We start from the raw sequence: 21,426 nt of genomic DNA on the forward strand, positions 1-21,426 counted from the left end.
CAAATCCGAATCCACAATCCCCTTTGCCAATAGATATTGACTCCGGAGTTAGAGGCACGAATGATCTCGATTTAGCATTGTTAGGATTGTCAAACTTTGGTTGATCCTTTGACATAGGCCAACAATGGTCAAGAAGAAAGAGTTTCTTGTGCTTCTCTAAATACAAAGCTTTCGCATTGGTAATCTAAAAAAATTAAAAAAAATATAATGTGATTAATATCTTCAAACTATTGGTGAATGGACACGTTAACACTATTGCAATATAATTTATACCTTATCTTCTTTAGTTATACCACTTTGATGATGTGTGTTAACTTGAGTCATACACTCGGCAAACTTATTTGTCTTTTCACTAATCGCTCCCCAATGACTTAGTAAGGAGATAACAGTATGTGTGGTACCGGATGTATTGTACTGCATGAAGTATTCCCAAACTTTTGACGAAATGTATTTTGTGTTTGTTCATTACTGTTTATGGTATAAACACTAGTATTGAGCCATGCTGACACTAGGCGTTTATCTTCCTCTACACTAAAGTTAGAGCCCTGTTTTCCTTTTGTAGAAGAGGCATTTTCAACTTGAGGTAGAGGTGGAGGTGAAGAATCAGAAACTGACATAGGAGCATTTTGAGATGTTCCCAAAAATTGAGTCAATTTCTATATCTCTATTCATGATACTCGTAAAATATGTTAGGTCTCTGCGTAACTCTGTGTCTCTATGTGACTCCATAAAATTAGAAAGAAAAAAATGTAAACTTCCTTGCACACAAAAAATTCCCAAATTAACATTTATATCAAAACTTAAAATACTTAAAATTATAACAATAGTACATGATTATGCATAAATACTTAATTTGACATGTAACTTAATCTCATTTAAATGACCACAAGAAATCCTTTTTGTGTGCTTCTGTTTATGATTTTGTACAACAGAACATAAAACTAGGACAAGAACTTCTATTACAAGAAAACCACACAACAAATTCCTGCAAACAGAAAATTCCCAATACATTCCAATACAAATACATTTTGTCCATTCATGGAAGCTCTGAATCAAAACGAATGGATGCTCTAAGATCAAATGACAAAACTTTTCATTGAGCAAGAACAGCAAAAAAATTATTGCATCAAAAATAATAAACCGAAAGAACAAGAAAAAGAAATCATTGAACACATTCTTTGATGTTATATCCAAATCAAAAATCCCACATTCTTTGATCATATACCCATTCTTTGATGTTATACCCAAATAAAAATTCCCAAGCATCCACTACAAAATGACAGAAACAACTGACTTGAAGTGGATCGGTAGAAGAGAAGTGGGTCTGAGGCGATCGGCGGCGTGGGTCTGAGATGGATGGCGGCGTGGGTCTAGGGCTGATTGGCGACTTGGGATGACTAGTGGGTCAGTGACGTTGAGCTTCGGTGGGAGTTGAGAGAGTGAATTGAGAGACCGGAGTTTAATCACCGGAGTTGAGAGAGTGAATTAAGAGAGATGAGCTTCAGAGTCAGAGATGAGATGAGAGTGAATGAGAGAGAGAGAGAGAGAGAGAGAGAGAGAGGCACGTATAAAAGAATGAAAAAAAAAAAGGTGAAAGTGGAATTATTTTAATCTCCGGTAGAATAAATTTTTTTTTTTTGTTTTAGCTCTCATGAACAGTGCACATCTATATAGATGTGCACTGTAGCAATGGAGTCAAAAAAATATATTTAGCTCCACTGCTGGAGCATCATTTTGGTGTTTGAGGAGCTAAAATATAGTAATATACCAATATAACACCACTGCTTTGAGTGCTCTTATGTGGATAGTGTAGCATGGGGTACACCCTTGCTCAGATTTTATTTTATTTTTCCATCATTTATCGGTAGAGTATGTGTAGCTATTTTTCATTAAAAAAAAAAGAAAAAAAAAGAAAAAGCAAGTGCAGTTTGATTAAGGTCCTGTTTGGTACGTATGTTTAAATAATAGTTTTTAGTTTTTTTGAAAATACGTATAGGTGAAAAAGTGAGTAAAAATACGTATAATAATTGTTTAAAAACAGGAAAAAATGTGTTTGAACTTGCGAATCAATCGGGCCTAACTACTATGAAAGACAATATTCCTCTTCCGTACAATAATACGTAGCTTTCATTTTATTTCTCTTCACCATTCCGTAATCCGTAACATTTATTTTATTTATTGTGTAATTAATTTTTGTACTATTCTCTACCTATCTCTTTTCTTCTCTCTCTCTGAGCTTTGTATGCAAATAGTTTCTATTTCTGGAATACAAAGTTGGGCTAATAATTTGGTTTGAACTTTGAAGTAAAGGGTCTGATAACCTAATATCTGGGAAAATGACGAGGAGGAAAATTCAGATTAAGAAGATTGACAACACGACGGCAAGGCAGGTGACATTCTCAAAGAGGAGGAGAGGACTTTTTAAGAAAGCTTTTGAGCTCTCTACTCTCTGCGATGCTGAAATTGGTCTCGTGGTCTTTTCTGCGACAGGAAAGCTCTTTGAATTCGCCAGCTCAAGGTTTCAATCTCTTTCTCACACTTCTTTCTACTTATAGAAAAACCCTTTTTATTTTCTCATTTTTTTGACTAGAGAGAAAAACCCTTTTTTCTATCTATAGAAAAATATGTCATTGTCCATTCCTTGATCGCTTTGTTCATGCATTTACTATGATTTTATGATTTCTAAGGTGTGTGTGAGAGAGTGAGAGATCCAACTGCTCAAAATAAAGATCCTTTTAAGAAAAATACTGAACAAACCTAATAAGTGATTTAAAAAATAGTACCATGTAACATCTAATCAAGAAAAGATAAAGTACTGCAAAATCTTATGGTTCAAATAATAACAGCTTTCAATTCTTACCCTGAAGGGTTTAACGTATATATGTAGCTGCTGCTTGTTTTGCAGTTCTATAAGCGGGTTATTTTGTCTTTGAATATTGCTAATTATTGCCTATTAATTTTTTGTTTAGAGTAACATATATCAATTGAAACACTTTTGGTTATGCATAGGTAAAATCTAAAGCTAAAGATTCCAACACAAAAGTGAGCTCTGATCTCCTTAAATAAATTCTCTTCCTATCTTCTATAGTAATATCACATATGTACATGTTAAATCTACTTAGTTGTAGTGTTCTTCCACTAGAAAATAACACCATTAGGCTTACATTGCAAGTGTATGATGAAAGTTCAAAGAGTGTGCAATATACAAATTGAAATTGTCAAGTAGTCTTGATTGAGAAAAATGAAACAAATTACTTTACTCTACATGAAATGTATAAGCATTACAAGAACTACGACAACAACGAAAACAACTAAGCCTTAATCTAAAGTTTAGAATCATTTATGGATCCTAAAAAATAACAAAGCCTTATTCTCAAAATTTAAGGATCGGTTATGGATTCTCAATAAACTAGTTAGAGTTGTTGGAAAAACATTGGTGGGTCTTTCCCCACCTGCACTCTCAAACACTCATGCACCACTCAAAGAAAGTGATTCAGAGAGAGAGAGAGAGAGAGAGAGAGAGAGAGAGAGAGAGAGAGATTGATGGATGATGAGACCTGAGAGAGAGAGAGAGCTCTTAAATAATTGTTTTTCTCTTTTTTCACACTTTTTAAAATTGATGGATGCATGAGGTATATATACCTGTCCAACCATAACTTTTCTTGTGTTTATTATATAACTCAAAAAATATCTCGATACATTCATTACGTAAACTTGCCTCGAGAGCTCTTAAATAATTGTTTTTCTCTTTTTTCACACTTTTTAAAATTGATGGATGCATGAGGTATATATACCTGTCCAACCATAACTTTTCTTGTGTTTATTATATAACTCAAAAAATATCTCGATACATTCATTACGTAAACTTGCCTCTTTATTTTATGTATCTTTAACTAACTCATTTTCATAAATAAAATAGATTTTCATAACATAAATTAAGTTTAACTTTCAACACCTCCACGTAAACTTAATTTTTGATCACCACAAATTAGGCTCGCATCTTGTAGAAGGTGTCATAGTTTAGTGGCTTGGTGAAGATATTTGCACCCTAATCATGTGACTTCACAAACTCAAGTGAAATTTTGTTTCTAGCAAAACATCCTCAAATAAAATGATACTAGGTATCCATGTGCTTGCTTTGGTCATGAAAGACTAGGTTCTTTACAAGAGCTAGTGTTAACTTATCATCCACAAATATCTTCATAACTTCTACTTGCAACATTTGCAACTCCTTCAACAAAATTTCTAAGCCGAATTGCATGACAAACACTAGAGGTAGTAGCAACATACAGTCACAATTGGTTGCTTCTTGGATGCCCATGCAAATGCAATATCACCCATATAGAATACAAATCCATTATCACTCTTTCTATCATCGGTGTCCCTAGCGTAATCACTATTGCTGTACCCAACAAGTTTAAACACTTTAGAGGGTGAATACAATAGTCCAAAATCTAGTTTACCTTTCATATAATGAAGAATTCTCTTGGTTGTCTTCAAATGAGTCATAGTTGGTACTTCTATGTTGCAACAAAGAATTCCAGCGCCAAAGAGAATGTTTGGTCTTGTGCATATTAGCTACCTCAGACTCCCAACCAAACTCTTGAAGAATGTTTGATTTACCCTCTCTCTATTGTCACACTTTGACAACTTCACTCCACATTCCACAAGAGTACTAACTAGTTTGTAATTTGACATCTAAAATTTCTTTAGGATCTCATGTTAGGAATCTCATATTTGTTCTAATATCCTAATACTTCTTATAGTTCCATCCCTTCAATTAGTACTTAGTCCCAAGATAGGATAGAGTTAGTTACACATGTTGGGATTAGAATAGAGTTAGTTAGAGCTCCTAATAAGCCAATAGGATTAAGCCATGTGTGGCCAACAAGATAAGAGCTTGGATTTTATAAATAGTTGCATGTTACCTTAATCTGTAACATTTTAAAAAACAAACCAATTTCTTGCTTAGTGCATTTTCTTTCTCTCTTAATATTTCTTTATGCAGAGAGACTACCTCGAATTAAGTAAACTCACCTGCATTTCGTATCCATTTCCATACACTTCCCACCCATCTCCTTAGGAACCGTTGAGGTCTTAACAAATGGTATTAGAGCTATTGATCTTGAAATGACCAAATTTGTTGCAACTCATCAAGCTTTCATTGAGTTTACATTAAAAGGTGGAGATCCTTTTTGGTGGCTTCTCAACCTCTATGAAGTCTTTGCTCTAGAAAACATGCCACCACAACTCATGTTTTTTATTGCCTCTTATTACATGTAAGGAGAGGTGTGGGAATATTTTCAAGATGTGCAGGCATAGGAATGATGCACAAATTGGGTGGATTTCATATGCGCTACAAGACAGGTTTTGAACACCAATCCTTGATGCATCAAAGGAGATTATCACCCAAGAATCCAAGATGCAAAAGCCCGTGAATTTCATGTCAATGGACTCAGAACCAATTTTTAATGCACCAATAAAGGCTGCCACTCAAGAGTTCACAATTCAAGAATAAAAAATCCAAGTGTCAGTGATTCAATAATCAAAGATGCAAGAGCCAACAATTCCAATGGTTCAAGAATCAAATGAGGGCTCAAGGATCCAAGAACATTCCAAGGTCTAAAGAAATAACAAGACCTTGATGATCGAAGAACCATTGAGGGCTCAAGAATTTAAGTGGATTTTGAAAGTACATGAGACCACTAGTCAAAGAGAAGTGTGAATATGGTGATAAAGATGTCACTAAGATATTGGTCCATTGGAAGATTTCCTTTGATGATGATGCCAACAATAACAACACCTTGTGTGCTATTTTGAAAGGGAGGGGAGTGTTAGGAATCTCATATCTATTGTAATATCATAATACTTCTTGAAGTTCCATCCATTCAATTAAAAGTTAGTCCCAAAATTGGATAGAGTTAGTTAGTTAGTTACACATGTTGGGATTAGGATAGAGTTAGTTAGAGCTATTGACACGTGTAACACTATAATCACACAGTCGGTGAGAACACATGCTTAATTAGTAATCAAAAGGATAAAGCCATGTATGAAAATAGATGTGAATTGTAAGCACTTAACTCTTACTTATTGCATTTCCTTTTGCTCTTAATATTTCTCTATGCCTTTAAGTCAATTCACCTACAATTCACATCCATTATCAAACACTTCTCATCCATTCCCTTTAGGAACCAACAAATTCCTAACATCTCCTTAGCATATCCTTCTTGGGAAATGAATATCACAACTTCCATTTGCTTCATAAGCCAAATATCTATCATTTCGAACTCCTTATTCATTGCATTCTTGAAGTCCTCAAACTTACTTGGATTGTTTCTTATAAAAATCAAATCATTTATATACAAACAAACAATCAAGATACCTCCATTTATCATTCTTCTTTATTACCTTGATCTTTTCATCCATATCTTATCTTGCACAACTTCTTTAATTCTTGTAGGTTCACAATTAGGAAACAGATAAAAGAGCATTAGATCATCTATATTCTCTATTGAATCATAGAGATCTTGTAGACTTCTCATTCTTCTTGATCACTTCCATTTAGTGATGATTATGAGGATGGACTTTCATAAATGGGAGATTTTGGTGATGGAGGTGGAGTGTCAAGCTCTTCTTGAACTTTATTCAAATGCTCTTCCTCTTCAAGCAATGGAAAGAAATCATATTTTTCTTCTTCTTGGGTGTTCCAATCTCACATACCTTCTTCTTCGAATTCCACATCTCGATTGACAATTAATTTTCCAATGTTCGGATTTTTAAGCTTATAGCCTTTAGAGCTTGGATCATAGCGAATGAAGACATAATTTTCTCTCTAGTTATCTAGCTTGGACCTCTCTTGATCTAGTACGTCTGGATATGCTATGCTCCCAAACACAAGAAAGTGGGAAACGATTGGACAAATAGATTGCATAATCAATAGCTTCAATCTAAAGTTTTTTAGGCATTCTCTTGCCTTCAATGTGTTTTTAGTCATCAATTCTTGGAATATGACCAGATAATTTAATAATAATTTGGTTCATGGTGCGGCTATTAACGCAAATCTATCAAGTGCCATACTCCTTTGGCATGAGTAAGGTCGGTACTACACAAGGAGTCATAACTTGCCTATTCAATTCTTCATGCTCCTTTAGATTGATTCAATAGTGCACTTTGTTAGGTAGGCTATACAGTACACTAACGAGCTTCCTTTTTTTCTTTAGCCACCAACATGTACACCACCCCAGTACTTTCATCTTATATTACAATTGGAAAAAATAAGAAAATTACTGCCCTACTCTTTGAAAGATTTAGGAGCTCTTTCATTCTTAGTTGGCAAAATGACACATTCAAACTTTCTAATTTTAAAGGTATATGTATTTCTATGGCCATCATGGATAGCATGCCAAGGCTACACCAAAGGAGGAAATGACTAACACCCTTGACAACAATATCACACCAAACTTCATATTTACAATTATTTTGCATTTCAAAAGAAACAAGATATCTTCTAGTGATGTAGAACAGATAGCCTTCCTGGAGCAGTAAGGGCACCGAAAGTCACAACGTAAGATCAAAGGGGGGTGCCAGTAGAGGCCATTAGGGAAACAGTGTCAAAATTGCATGAAATTTGGCAGGTTGAAGGGAAATGACATTCTGATCCAGACTCAAACGTAAGCATCGCCTAAATTTAGGCAAATTCCTTCGTTAAGGCCTCGAAATAGTGTTTTTGCTATTTATAGTAATATTTGTTTTTCCTTAATAACTTTTAGAGGCATCTCTTAGAGAGTATTTTCAATTTCTGCAATTATCTAAATTTTGCTATTTTTGGCAAAAACCACTATTTTGCCACCTAATTACGTGATTAGCACGGATTAGGGTTTTTGGGCATTTCTTAGCTGCCTTTGGGGTTATTTTACTATTTAAACATATTGTAGCCTTCAGGTAATTCAATTTTCAGATTTATAAAAATACAGACTTTGTCTATTTCTCCTTGGTGGATTCCAGGCCCTTATTACCTTGTGGATTCAAGGGATCCCTCGTCGATTCGAGGTTCTCATTTAACGTGTTTAGTCTTTTTTTTCATTCAAAAAGCAACATTTTTATTTTCTTGTAGCTTTCACGACATCATATAATTACCTTTACCTCTTTACCTTGCTTAAACCATACTATTTTCTAAGGCTTTACATGGGGTTCAATCTTCAACTTAATCTTATCCACCATTTCTTGTGAAACGATGTTCTCAAAAACTTTTCCATCAATGTTAATGGAATATTCCTTAACATGGGACTTGCATGTGCACTTGAAGATGCTGTAACCAAGTCAACCGTCGTTTGAGTCATTTTTAGGAATTCCAAGTATTCGACGGATCAGTTAGCAATCACCTTCTTCAATTAAATCTTTACTTTGCATAACCGCATTATCATTAAATACCAGTTGAACGACATCATCAACAAACTCTTTGCCATTATCTTCATCCAGAAGTCACATACACATCTACCCTTTTCTTTGGACATTAGTTAGCTAGATGACCAATTTGGTCATTGACCATGCTTATTAATAATTACCATAATTGTCAAATTTTATATTTATTAAAAAAAATATTCTGTTAAAGTTTTCTATAATCTATTTTATATATATATATATAACCAAAATTTGACTTTTGGTTGACTTTGTAATATTGTGCCATAAGTTTTTGAGTCCTTACAATTTTATATGTTATTATTTTTATATATATTTTTAATTAAATTTAAATTATTTTTTGTTATCATATTTTCTTTAGAACAAAGTTTGGCTACAAATTTAGTTGCAGCCTTAGGCTAAAACTTCTTCTAAGAAACTAACATGGATGTGTGCAATGCACATGACAAGTATTGGTTGGGTTGGGTTAAGTGTGATTAAGTGAGTCATGTATAAACAATAACACATGTCAGTGTGGAGAGACGGTAGACCACTTACCTCTTCATTGTGAGATGGCTCATTGGTTGTGGAGCTTTGCCTTAATAACTTTTGGTTTGTCTTAGGTTATACCTAGATTGATCTCAGATTTGCTTTTTGGTTGGTGGAATTGGTTGGGGAAGCATTTGTCTCATATTTGGAATTTAGTTCCGTTGTGCATCCTATGGTGTATTTGGAAGGAGCGGAATCAGCAAACTTTTGAGGATTTGAATAGTTCTGGTGATTAGATGCTTGCTTCTTTTAGTGGGACTCTTTTTGATTGGTCTTGGGCATGGGGACTCACGACTAGTGATTCTCTCCCTTCTTTTCTTAGTTCTCTTTCTCTTTTGTAATTAATATGTTGTTTGGTTTTTTTTTTTTTTTTGATAGGTAATCAGAAAACTATTATTAATGAGCAAATAAGGAAAAGTACAAGTTGTTCATGATGATGAACAACAAGAAAAAATAGAACAAATAGCACAACAAAAAGAGTAATTAGGAAACTAAGCTAAGGGAAGACATAAACACAAAGAGAGAAGAACAATTAGTAAAACCCCAACAACGAGACCACTCCAAAAGACTACGTTGGCATAAAACCTTTAACTCATCCAATGTTTTCTCATTATCCTCGAAAGAGTGACGATTTCATTCCAACCACACAATCCACATTAAGCACCCTAGAACCAAATTCCAAATGTTCGCATTATGATTCCCAAGCCACTGATGTCAACAAGATAACAAACCCGCCACTGATCCTAGCATAACCCAATGAATACCAAAAGCCTAAAGCATAAAAGTTCATAGGGAATGAGTAACATGACAATGAAGAAGAAGGTGGTCTACCGACTCCCCATCACAATAACACATATAATACCAAGTAGCCAACAGGCGACCCCTAAGCATTAGATTATCCAAAGTGAGGATCCGACCATGTGCAGCTGTCCACAAAAAGAATGCCACTTGCCTAGGAATCTTTGGTTTCCAAACACCCTTCCAAGGAAACAAAGAATTCGAAGCACCCCGAATTGCATGGTAATAAGATGGGTGTCAAACTTACCATCACCTTTTAGCCACCAACAAAGAGTATCACTCCTATCACCCCGAGGAATACGAGTTTGGATAAGCTAGAATAGAGAATGATATGTAGCTAGCTCCCAATCTTCAAAAACTCTATAAAACCTTAAATCCCATACTCTAACAGTACCCCCTTCTGAAATTCACAAAACCTCAAAGATAGAAGCATCCTTGACCGCTGAACACACATAGAGCTCAAGATAGAGATCTTTTAGAGTATTATCACTAATCCACCTATCATGCCAAAAGCAGATACGAGTGCCTTCACCCACTACAAAAGACAGATGCTTAGAAAAACTCTCCCACTCTCCATCAATGCTTCTCCATAGGCCACACCCATGAGTCCTCCTGCACACTTCAGTACACCACCCCCCTTGACCCTCACCATATTTTGTGGAGATAACTCGCTGCCAAAGATGGGTAACTTCATGACCATATCTCCACAATCATTTCCCTAATAGAGCTTGATTAAATGACACCATGCTTCTTATCCCTAAATCACCCATCTCGACGGGTAAACACACCTTTCCCAAGCCACCAAAGGATATTTGAAACTCACCTTAGAAGACCCCCAAAGAAAGTTCCTCTGAATACTTTCCAATCTAGCAGCCACAGATTTAGGAATAGTAAAAGGAGATAAAAAGTACATTGGGAGGCTTGAGAGAGTACTCTTTAGTAAGATGAGTCTACCACCCTTAGATAAATAAAGACGCTTCCACCTAGATAGCTTCTTCTCCATTTTCTCCAAAATAAGATTCCAAATCGAAGTTGTCTTAAAAGAAGTCACCAATGGCATCCCCAAATATTTCATAGGCAAACTACCCACTCTACATTGAAGAATATTAGCCAGTGCATCTAGATTATTCACCTCCCCAACAGGGACAATCTCACTTTTCCCAACATTGGCCTTCAAACCTGTAAAAGCCTGAAAACAAGACAACACCAACCTTATGGACAATATGTTTTCTCTTTGTTTTGTTCTTCTTGTATTTTCTGGATTTGCTCTCTATTTTTCATGCATAGAGTAGCCGTTCGTTTATATAACATTCTTACTTATCAAAAAATAACACATATTAGTGTCTTGGGGGATGTTGAAGGAAAAGGATGCAACTAAGATTGTAGCCAAACTTGGTCATTCTCTTTAAATAATAGAATATTTAGTTCCTATACAAATATAATCACAATAAATATCTAATGCTAGAATATAATTCTATACCCAAACAAAATCATAATAAATGCTAGTTAATAACTATCATAATTTTCATATTTCATATTTACATTATAAATAGAAAATAAATATCATATATATTTTCATGTGCATTTTAGAGGAGTTTAACTTTTGGTTGACCTCATAAAATTTTATCACATAAGTTTTTGAGTCCTTACAATTTGAACGTCATTATTGTAATTTATATTTTTAATTTATTTTAAATTCTATTCTACATTAAAATCCTTCATTAGAATCTTGCCACATTATATTTTCTTTAAATGATAGAATAAATAGTTCCATATACAAACATGATCATAACAAGTTCCTATTAATAATTATCTAAATTATTAAATTTCGTATTTAGAAAAAAAAAAAAAAAAAAAAAAAAAAAAAAAAAAAAAAAAAAGATAAAAGAAAAATCATATTTTTTTAAAAAAGATGATAAAGGAAGATTTGCATTTATTAGCTAAAAATATATTGAAATCCAAAGTCACTAAAAGTTGGGTTACTGGTATATAGGTAACCCACAAATTTTCCTCTCAAAAAAAGAAAAATAAAAGAAAAAAAATTACCCACAATTTTAGGAGCCTATATTAATAGCATTAGATATGCCTAAACATCATACTTGAAAGGATGTCCTAATGAAAGTATCTCTATTTTTTTTTTTTAATTTCACTTTAATTTTATGTCGGCTTTAATTTTTTTTTTAAGAGTCTTTTAGGGTTTAATGATAAAATAAAATTATTATTTTTTGCTTGAAATCAAATTAAATTTTCTGTGACACATAAGTTTCAAGTCATCTTATATGAAATCATACAGGGGCGCTCCATTATTTTGTAAATTGGCATGATATATCATATAAGGGCGCTCCATCACGTTCTAATGTGTGCATTACCTGTCATGTAACGTACAACAATAGGGAGTAAGAAAATTTAGTTTATTAGGTTCTCAAATAAAAATAAATTGTTAGTATTGTTCACTCAAATCTGGGGAAATAGAATTAACTTTAAACACCATGTTAGAATTTCCATTGCTTAATACCCATAACCAAGGAAAAATAATACATTTAGAAAATAGCAAGAAATGTGAGAAAAGATCAATAGATTTTGATTTTAGGGAGAAAAAAAGGAAGAGAGAATAAAAAAAAAAATTATATGTAAAACAAAATTAGAAGATTTGGTTCACAATCTTAAAGTTTCCCCTTCATTCATTGAATCTTATGAAAAATTTGGATATTTATTTGATTGTTTACTGAAAAATAGTTTTGGGTATTGATTGTTCATATAGAGAAATTTTATCAATGATGCAATTTTTTTGGTAAACAATGAGCAGGAAGGACTTTGTTTATCCTGTGTTGTTAGGTATTATCGGATAAGTTGTCTACAAAAATTTTCTTAGTTTGAAGATTTGCTGCAAAGAGATATAAGAAAAGCCAAAGGCCAATTTCATGCATGATCTAGGACATAAACATGATTTACTTGGAACAACTCTCCATGCATAAGAAATGACTTACATTTCAAGATAAAATATACAAAGTAAAGGTTTAACCAAATATTTTAAAAACAGCTAACAAGATCTATTCACTAGACTTTATATGGTTTGTATATATTTTTGTTAAAACATTGAAGTACCTTGAGAGGACTATCAACTCTAGGCAAAAGTTAGCAAGATATCCGACTAGAAAGCATTCTCCTAAATATGAATCCACACCAAATCACCTTCTTTACAAGTTGCTGGTTTTCTATGTTTGTTGGCTTACTTTTTTGGTACTTTTGAATGTTTGAGAAATCAGTCTTGAACATTTTCATCCAACTTCCTTATATATTTTACTCTGTCCTCAATGTCTCCACTAAAATTATGAGTAGCAATTTTATATACTTAACTCTTTCCTCATTATCTCCACTACAATGATTAGTGGTAAGCAGTAATTTCATGTCAATAGCATTAATAGGATTTTTGTTTTGAAGGGTAATAGGATTTTGACTATACACAACTTTAAATGGACTATAATTTGTAGTTTGGCTAGCAAACCGATTGTAAGCAATTCAACTTGAGTTGGAAGGGTAACTCTCAGAAAATCCCTTAAACTTTTATTAGCAACCTATGCTTGATCAATTTGAGGATGACAAGTTGAACTATGTTGAAGGTTAGTTGCGAACATCAACTAAAGGTTGTGCCCAAAATGGATTTTGAACTTAAGTTTCTTGATTTAATGACATGGTCTTTAAAATACAATGATGTTTTACAGCCTCTCAAAGGTAAAAATCAGTCACATGATAAGCATCTGGACTCTTGCTATAATCCTTTTCGTCTTTGGAAAACCCACAACAATATTCATAGAGACATCTTCCCAGAGTGCCTTAGGAATTGGAAATGGCATGTACAACCTACTATTTTGGTAATTGCTCTTGGGAAAGAGAGAAGTCACCTTCTTTTCAATGAGTTCCAACTCTTTTCAATTTCAAATGTCCATGCCTGAAGCTTTGTTTAATCCCCATTAAAATGATGCCATTTTTCTGTGTCACCTTTTATATTTTTCTTGTTATTGCGAGCTTGTTAGGAATAACCTTTTCCTCCTTGGTTGGATATTGTTGTTAAATGTCTCTCTCCTCCAAGGTTAAACCCTTCATAAGCTAACCATGCCAAACCCTCCCTCAAAGATTGCAATTTGAGACTTCAAAATGAAAGTTCTAGGATATGGATGAAGCATGTATTTATGTACATAACCAAATTTTTAATCTTTATCCAATGTGGGCCTAAGCCCAAAGGTTATGTGTTCAATTATATTATATTAAATCTTTTTAATCTTTATCCAATGTGGGATTTCACTCACACGTGTAACCTAACAATCTCCCTCTCGTGTGTGAGTCGCTGCTTCTTTGTGGGCTTCCCGACCTCTCTGTGGGCCATGAACAAGTCTTACTCACTCCCCCTTGCCTAATGGACTTATCACTTTATCAGCACGTCATCAATGGGCCTCTCGTACACCATCCATGGGAACCATGTGTCTACCTCGTACACACATCCATGGAAACCCCGCATGTCCATGTCCATGGGAACCTCACGTCACACCATTATTTAGCACCATTACTAATTAATCCATAGTGAAAATAAGTAGCATAACTTAGTCAATTAACTAGATTTCTTTCAAATTTGAAAAGTACCATGTTCGTTTCAGTATTGATCTTATAGTCACATTAATCAGGATCATGATAATAAAATGGTCTTTTACCTCATAATTGTGCTCTTACAGTGCATTAGTGGGACTTAGCAACTTGTCTTTGATTGTGGTTGTTAAGAATTGCAATTAACCAGATAAAGCATTTTCAAAAGGAATTTCAATGTAGTTAATGATAGAATTTTCAGCAACATTAATTTAAATAACAAGAAGTGCATACCTAGATGTCTAGGATTTTGTAGGGCTTCATGATGAACTGTCATGGAAAACTAATATGACGAGTTTTGTGAAGTCTTACTTTGAATTTTAGAGTATCTTTTCAATCTTTAAAATTTCCAAAACGAAAACAGTATTTACTCTATGATATTTATCCTGCAAGCAGTAACATTTTAATGCAATAGCTTGAACCAAATCCAAAAGTCTAAGTAATTTTATTTGATGCCTGAAAAAATTAGAAATTTACAAAATAAGTAAGAAATTAATATGATGTAGAACACAATAGGAAAGTAAGAATAAGAGAATAAACAAGACAAATACTAGGCTTTACCACCTCGAATTTGCCTACAAGCCCTAGACATCACCATTCACCACCAAACAAAGAGAGCCATCATTCTCAAATTATCAAATTATTCTTATTCAAATTGTACTACCTTTCACCAACTATAAAAGACTAGTTTAATAGGGTTTAGGTATTATACCAATATGGAAAATGCCTAATCAAATCCCTTAAAACCAAATTCAAAATTTAAAGTAAAAAAAAAAAAAAAATTTATTTTCACATTCAAAAATAAATTCTTAGATGGTTTTAATGCTCCCTCTATCATACTTTTGTGTTTGAGGAAAACTCGACCTTGAGTTTTGAAGAAGAGAAGGATTAGAACTCTAGTACGCAATGCTTGCCACAATATAGGAACTACATCTGGGAGCACGTAGAATAACAAAGTTTTGCATTCCATCACATCATAATTCTCTTCCGAAATGAGAAAATCAATGTTTAAAATCAACACAATCTTTTCTTGAATCACCATAGTATCCACTTTCTCCACTTCATCAAGTTGTTTATTTCCATGCACCATAGAGGACTGATTATAGCATATTTAGTAAATTCCACTACACATCATGCGCACCCTCAAAATTTTTCTTCTCTTGCTAAACTTTCGCCTCATCAAGTATTGACTCACCAACAACCTGAATTTGGTCTACTAGACATGGTTGAGGATGTACTAACTAGATAGTTGTTGGCACGTGCATCTCCTTTGCAAAACAAATTTTTGGTGCCTCAACATTACTATCTCTCATGTGTAAAGCTTTACCCTCAAGCTTGTTGGGTAGTTTTTGAGTGGATGTCATTATTTTGTCTTGTTAGGCATTAATCTTATTGATTACTTGCTCCCCCAATTTTTACAAAATAGGTAAACTTTTGGAATTTCCTTTCTTACACTAGCTAAAAGTGGATTGAGAAGAATCAGGGAAATTTCTTTATATATGTCCAAAGATATAATTGTTAAAATGGTCGAAAATACAACAAGTGAATAGATGGACCTTTGCATTGCACTCAAGGTCCAGCATCACCAAGCATGACCAGACCTTTGCAACAGTGTCAAGAATTGAAACCTCCTTCATATGGTAACAATTGGGCACATGAGACAAATAGACAAATTTTCAAATGTTGCTACAATCAACTGAAATTCTTCCTTCATTTGCTCATCATCATATGGGGCATCCAGTGTTGTTATCCTCGTAATCTCAGTAATGCAAGATATAACTGAAAAGTTACCAATGCCTTCATTGAGGGTAAAAGTGCATCTTGCATTGATTTAGATGGTGCTTGATCCACATTTGCTAACAAATTTTTGTCTATATCAATAAAGTGAGGTGGTTATCAATGGAGGAATAGGAGTTAAGGAGGATTTTCAAATCCTCCTTAAGCTACGCAACAAAGTCTCTATCAAAGGAAGTCATTTTTAGCCACAAAATACAAAGACTGAAACTTTTCTTGTTGCTGCTAAAGAACTTGATCGTTTCTAGGTTTAATAGGCTAATCTCACTTCTTCTTCTTTCAAAAATTAGGCTAATGGGCGGAGTTTTTTTCTTTTTTTCTTTTTCTTTTTGTACTAATTTGAATTCGGTGGAGGGGATCAGATGTTCTGATACCAAGTTGATGTAGAATAAAATAGGAAAACAAGGATAAAAGAAGAATAAAAGGATAAACAGGACAAACTTTAGGCTCCACCTCCTAAAATTTGCTTGCAAGCCCTAGGCATCACCACCTAGGTGTATTTGGCATTACTACCAAACAAAGAGAAAGTCATCATTCTCAAATCATCAAATTATTCTAATTCTAATTGTATTTCCTTTCACAATTACAGGAGTACTAGTTTAATAGGGTCTAGGGATTACACCAATATAGAAAAATGCCTAGTCAAATCACCTAAAACCCTCAACAATAAAGCTCAATTTAAAATTTAAAGTAAAAAAAAAAAAAATACATTCAAAAATAAATCTTAGATAATTTTAATGCTCCTTGCATCATAATGTACCCCTTGAGTCAATCAATATAAGTAATTTAGGAATTCATATAGATGTTCACCTTTTATAGTTTGACCAAATTAGAAGTTTGCACATAGTTTCTGTCAATCAATATTGATATCACTTGTGCTTCACATTTTAATTGGGAAAACACAATTGGCCTGCAGACAATGGCAGATATGCCAACCTGAGATAATAATTAATTCTTCAGTCACTAGCTCAAGTTTTATTTCATTAGATATGAATCAGAAATACATACTGGTAGTTTATAAGTTCATCCGCACTTTCATTTTATTAAAATGAGAGAGAGATAAAATAATTGAATGTGCTATCCTTATATTATATGAAGTATGCAACAGGTAATTGAAAGGCATAATCTACATCCAGAGAATCTTGGCAAAATGGACCAACTATCTCTTGAGCTACAGGTATGATGTTTTAAAGTTTTTTAGTTGGTAAATAAGTGAGGTGGAAAGTCATAAGAAACAGATTACGTCTACTTTAAGATCATAACTCTTGAATCCATAAGAGGTTCCTTTAATTCCTAAGGAGAAATTTGAAGTCCCCCCAAAAGGAATGGAGAAAAAAACATTTTAAAATTTATATTAATGAAATTCTGAATTTCCTTGGAGGCTACCATGCATATAAATAGGAAAAGAAGTCATAGGGATGCTAGTAGACCATTAAACACCCTAATTCGTGTTAAGCAAAAATGAGGCTAGAAATATGAAAAATCTCCAAAAAGATCAAAATTAGAAAATTTACAAAATCAAATCCTACAAACCTTAGGAGACATCCCAAAAAAAAGGGGATCTTATTCTGAATTCTAAATTGAAAGTTATAAAAAAAGGATGAAAAAAAAAACTTACCATAAATAGCAAAAATTACTAAATGAATGCCTAAATGGAGGAATTTGGCCAAAAAGTGGCATAGGTCATGGCCATAACTTAATGCAGGTAATTTTATCATTGTCAGAAGGAAACATGACTTCGGATTATTTCTTTATCCACTTTCTCATGAAATTTTCATGAAAACTTTGAAATTTGCGTTTTATTGAAAATTCTACCACCATAAGAAAAGCTAGGTATTTTCTTTTTTAACAACTTTGAAGACTACTTGTTGCACTCCCAGAATGATGACTCTGACATTTACGGCAGCCCCAAAAATTTCTTATTTAAGACAGGAAATGCTTACATATTTTAGAACCATTGTTATATTAAAAGTGCTCGATAACACTTTACATTTCTAAAATCTTCATGAACGGCATGTTGTTTATATTAGCTTGAGAACGGTACCTCCTATGCCAAGTTGAGCAAGGAAATTGAGGAGAAGACACATGAATTGAGGTATTATAGCTACATCACTATCATCTTGTTACTTTAAAGACATACATACAACAAGAAATTAATGTTGAGAAATGTTCACACCTAACACAGGAAGATTAGGGGAGAAGAGCTCCCTGGAATGGATATAGAAGAATTACAGAAACTACAGAAAGTGCTTGAAGTAGGCCAGAGCCGTGTTATAGAAACAAAGGCTTGTCTCTCTTTTTTATCTCTGTTTGCCGGCATTATAATGGAGTGTTGAAATTTATGTACTTTCTCTTCATATAAAAAACTTTTGTCTTGCAGGGTGAGGGATTTCTGGAAGAGATCACTACCCTTCAGCAAAAGGTCATGTTCCAAACTTTTAAATCTTTGCAAGACATTTCATACAATTATTATAATGTTTGCAAGACATTTCCTGAACAGATCAGTGCCCTTGAGCTAAACTTCATATGGTTTCAATGTATAACAATTTCGTACTTTAGTGATGAGCCGCTCCATAATGATATCATGGTAAAATATTGAAATATTAGGTGGAAAGAAGAAACTAAGAGAAGTTGAAAGAACACAAGAAATTAAGGTGGTTTTGTCTTAGAGGCCTTCGTGAACAGTAGAAAGTTTTAAACAACTACACATTTATTATTGAATTTTGTATATAATAGTGTACTGACTCTGTGTTAACCCTAGGATTGCAGTAATATAGTTAGTACTATGTACAATTAGGATTACTATAATGTAATAAGCTTAAACCCTAAATCCATATCTTTAGCAAATGTCAGCTGTAAAACTTTTGTCAAAATGCTAATGCAAGTTGGTACAAGTTCATAAAAATAGGGGTCTTTGTGTGCATTGGCTAGCTCAATGGGTAGAGAAAGGTGGAGTTCACATGGCTAACAAGTAACAAGTAACAACCACCATTGAACCTTTAGTTGAAACCATTCTCAACATAAATTCAGAACTGAATGTTATATTGTTTATCCTATCGCCTGACCTATACCAATTCATAACGCATCAATTTCTTATATAAGAAGTTAGGTAAATATACCATATTAATTAAATTTTATTTTGTATTTAAGTCTAAGAAGTCTTAGTAATAGCTCTCTATTCATCTTATTCTTTTAATGCAGGGAGCCCAACTGATGGAAGAAAACCAACGATTAAAACATGTAATAGGTCTTTTCCTTTTTTTTTTCTTTTTTTTTATAGAAAAAATTCTTCCTCCTCTCTTTCTATCTCAATTATAAAAAATGTCTCTTCTACAGATGGAGAATCTGCTTAGCACTCAAACACAAGTACTTGAACAAGGTCAGTCATCTAAGTCAATCACCAATATTTACAGCTCCTCTGATCCTCAAGACAATGACAGTTCAGACATATCTCTCAAGTTGGGGTAAGTTTGTAAAATCCTTAAAAATTTTGAGTTTTCTAGATGAAGCATGAAATAATATTCAGGATTCAATCAAAGGATATTTACATCAAACCTCAATATTTAGGGGTCTTATAGCATATAGTTTTAGTTTCAATAGAGGAAATTGACCAAACAAATAAATTTGTCCTTAGGTTTAATTATTTCTCTGGATTTAGTTTTACAATATGCACTATATTCTAATTTACTGTTCTAATAGGTTTATCTGGTATTGAAAGATAAATTTGGTGGTGAAATTAATGGTTGCAACCACAAGGTGCTGTCACTTGCAACTCATCATCGAGCAATTTGTCTGTTTTTGTAGCAACTTAACCATCATCATTGACTGCATGGCATGAAATGCATACTGCTACTATAGAGAAACTCTTTGCCTTAGTGCATCTTTCTATGTCTTGCAGGCTACCTTTTCCTAAATGAATTTGAAGTCGAGTGAAGATTGAGAAGCGTGCATGGATTCTCTTTTCTCAAATACAAAAGAAAAATGGTCATGCTTAAGTAAATACAAATCCTAGCTCAAAGTTGTAATTAATTTTCAGTAAGGCCAATTTGTTTCCACCAGCTGATTCTAAGAGAGTCTGCATGTGTATACGCTAGATTTTGGATGCTTAATCATTTTTATGGATGAATCAGGGTTATTTGTTACAATGGAAAATAAAGTAGAGGGTGTTGGAAAAGGTCAAGTGTAGGGTTGAGACTGATGGCAAGTCATACTATTAATAAATTGATTCAAAATTCTGCAATAGGTTTTGTTTATCTTTGCGTGATTGCTAGTATTACATATTTTCCACAACATTTCTTTATCAAGAATGGTGCTTTTGAGTACACTTTGGTTTAAGCCTTAAGGTCTAAAAATGTTTTCAAGTCAATCTTGCTTGTAATGAGACTTCTGCGAGCTTCCTATGATTTTGCAACCCAGATTCTTACACCAAATTGAGAAAAGTGATATCATAATTCATAATATTAATTTTCTCCCACTGTTTTCTTTTCTGTTTTTTTCTTCTTCTTCTTTTTTATTTTTATTTTTTTTTTGTTTTTAATTTTGAATTTTGAATTTTTCTAGGTTGGATTGTTCTATTTCCTAATCTTCCTTGGCAACTCAAGATTAGCACTTAACAGGTTTCATCCATATTTGACTAGATCTTGTCTTGGCTCTCTCTCTCTCTCTCTCTCTCTCTCTCTCTCTCTAAAAGTAAATAAAATAAAGCAAGATTTTAAATTATATATATATATATATTTTGTGGTCAAAACTACATCATATCTATATAATTTGGTATTCACCAATCACCATGAAGCAAAATCATCAAAAAAATGTTTAACATGTTAGGGCTAGTTAACACGAATAAAAATCAAATGTCATTCTTTTTTCTTTTTTTCTTTTTTTTTTTTTTGGTTTTGTTTTGGGGGTGCTAATGTGAATATCTAGAACTCCCCAAGTAATTAATTATCTCCTAGATGTGTGTATGACTCTTCAAGTAATTGATTAATCAATTGTGAATGACTCTTTTTAGTCCCTTTTTCTCACTTTACTAAAAATAACAACCAAAATGTGAATCATGAATAGTACATGAGGTCACATATAAGAGCCAGATAGCATACTCAATAATTTTGATGTGTTTCTACTTTCTAGAGAAGTGATATTTATTTATAGTGTTTTAATGCTAGTAGGTTTACAACTGGAAATCTCACCAAACATATTTATTTTTGGTATAACAAGAAAACATGAACATAATAAACATTCTGAAATTAATAA

General features: G+C 33.3%; 1 protein-coding gene across 5 annotated transcripts; it reads left to right on the forward strand.

The window, feature by feature from the left end:
* Positions 1–2,186: 2,186 nt before the first annotated feature.
* Positions 2,187–20,416, forward strand: LOC115968040 (MADS-box protein SVP-like). 5 transcript variants are annotated; one of them, XM_031087234.1, is made up of 9 exons: positions 2,190–2,518; positions 17,275–17,353; positions 18,207–18,271; positions 18,362–18,461; positions 18,557–18,598; positions 19,378–19,416; positions 19,513–19,640; positions 19,876–19,932; positions 20,075–20,416. In XM_031087234.1, exons 1-8 carry the CDS (start codon positions 2,337–2,339, stop codon positions 19,889–19,891), a joined length of 651 nt encoding a protein of 216 aa, XP_030943094.1. In that variant the 5' UTR covers positions 2,190–2,336; the 3' UTR covers positions 19,892–19,932; positions 20,075–20,416. The 5 variants fall into 5 exon arrangements, with proteins under 5 accessions (XP_030943097.1, XP_030943094.1, XP_030943093.1 ...); XM_031087233.1 differs by lacking the exon at positions 19,876–19,932; XM_031087235.1 differs by lacking the exon at positions 19,876–19,932 and having other exon boundaries at positions 18,362–18,431.
* Positions 20,417–21,426: the final 1,010 nt, after the last annotated feature.

This window comes from Quercus lobata, chromosome 11 (genome assembly GCF_001633185.2).
Source record: "Quercus lobata isolate SW786 chromosome 11, ValleyOak3.0 Primary Assembly, whole genome shotgun sequence".
NCBI lineage: Eukaryota > Viridiplantae > Streptophyta > Magnoliopsida > Fagales > Fagaceae > Quercus > Quercus lobata.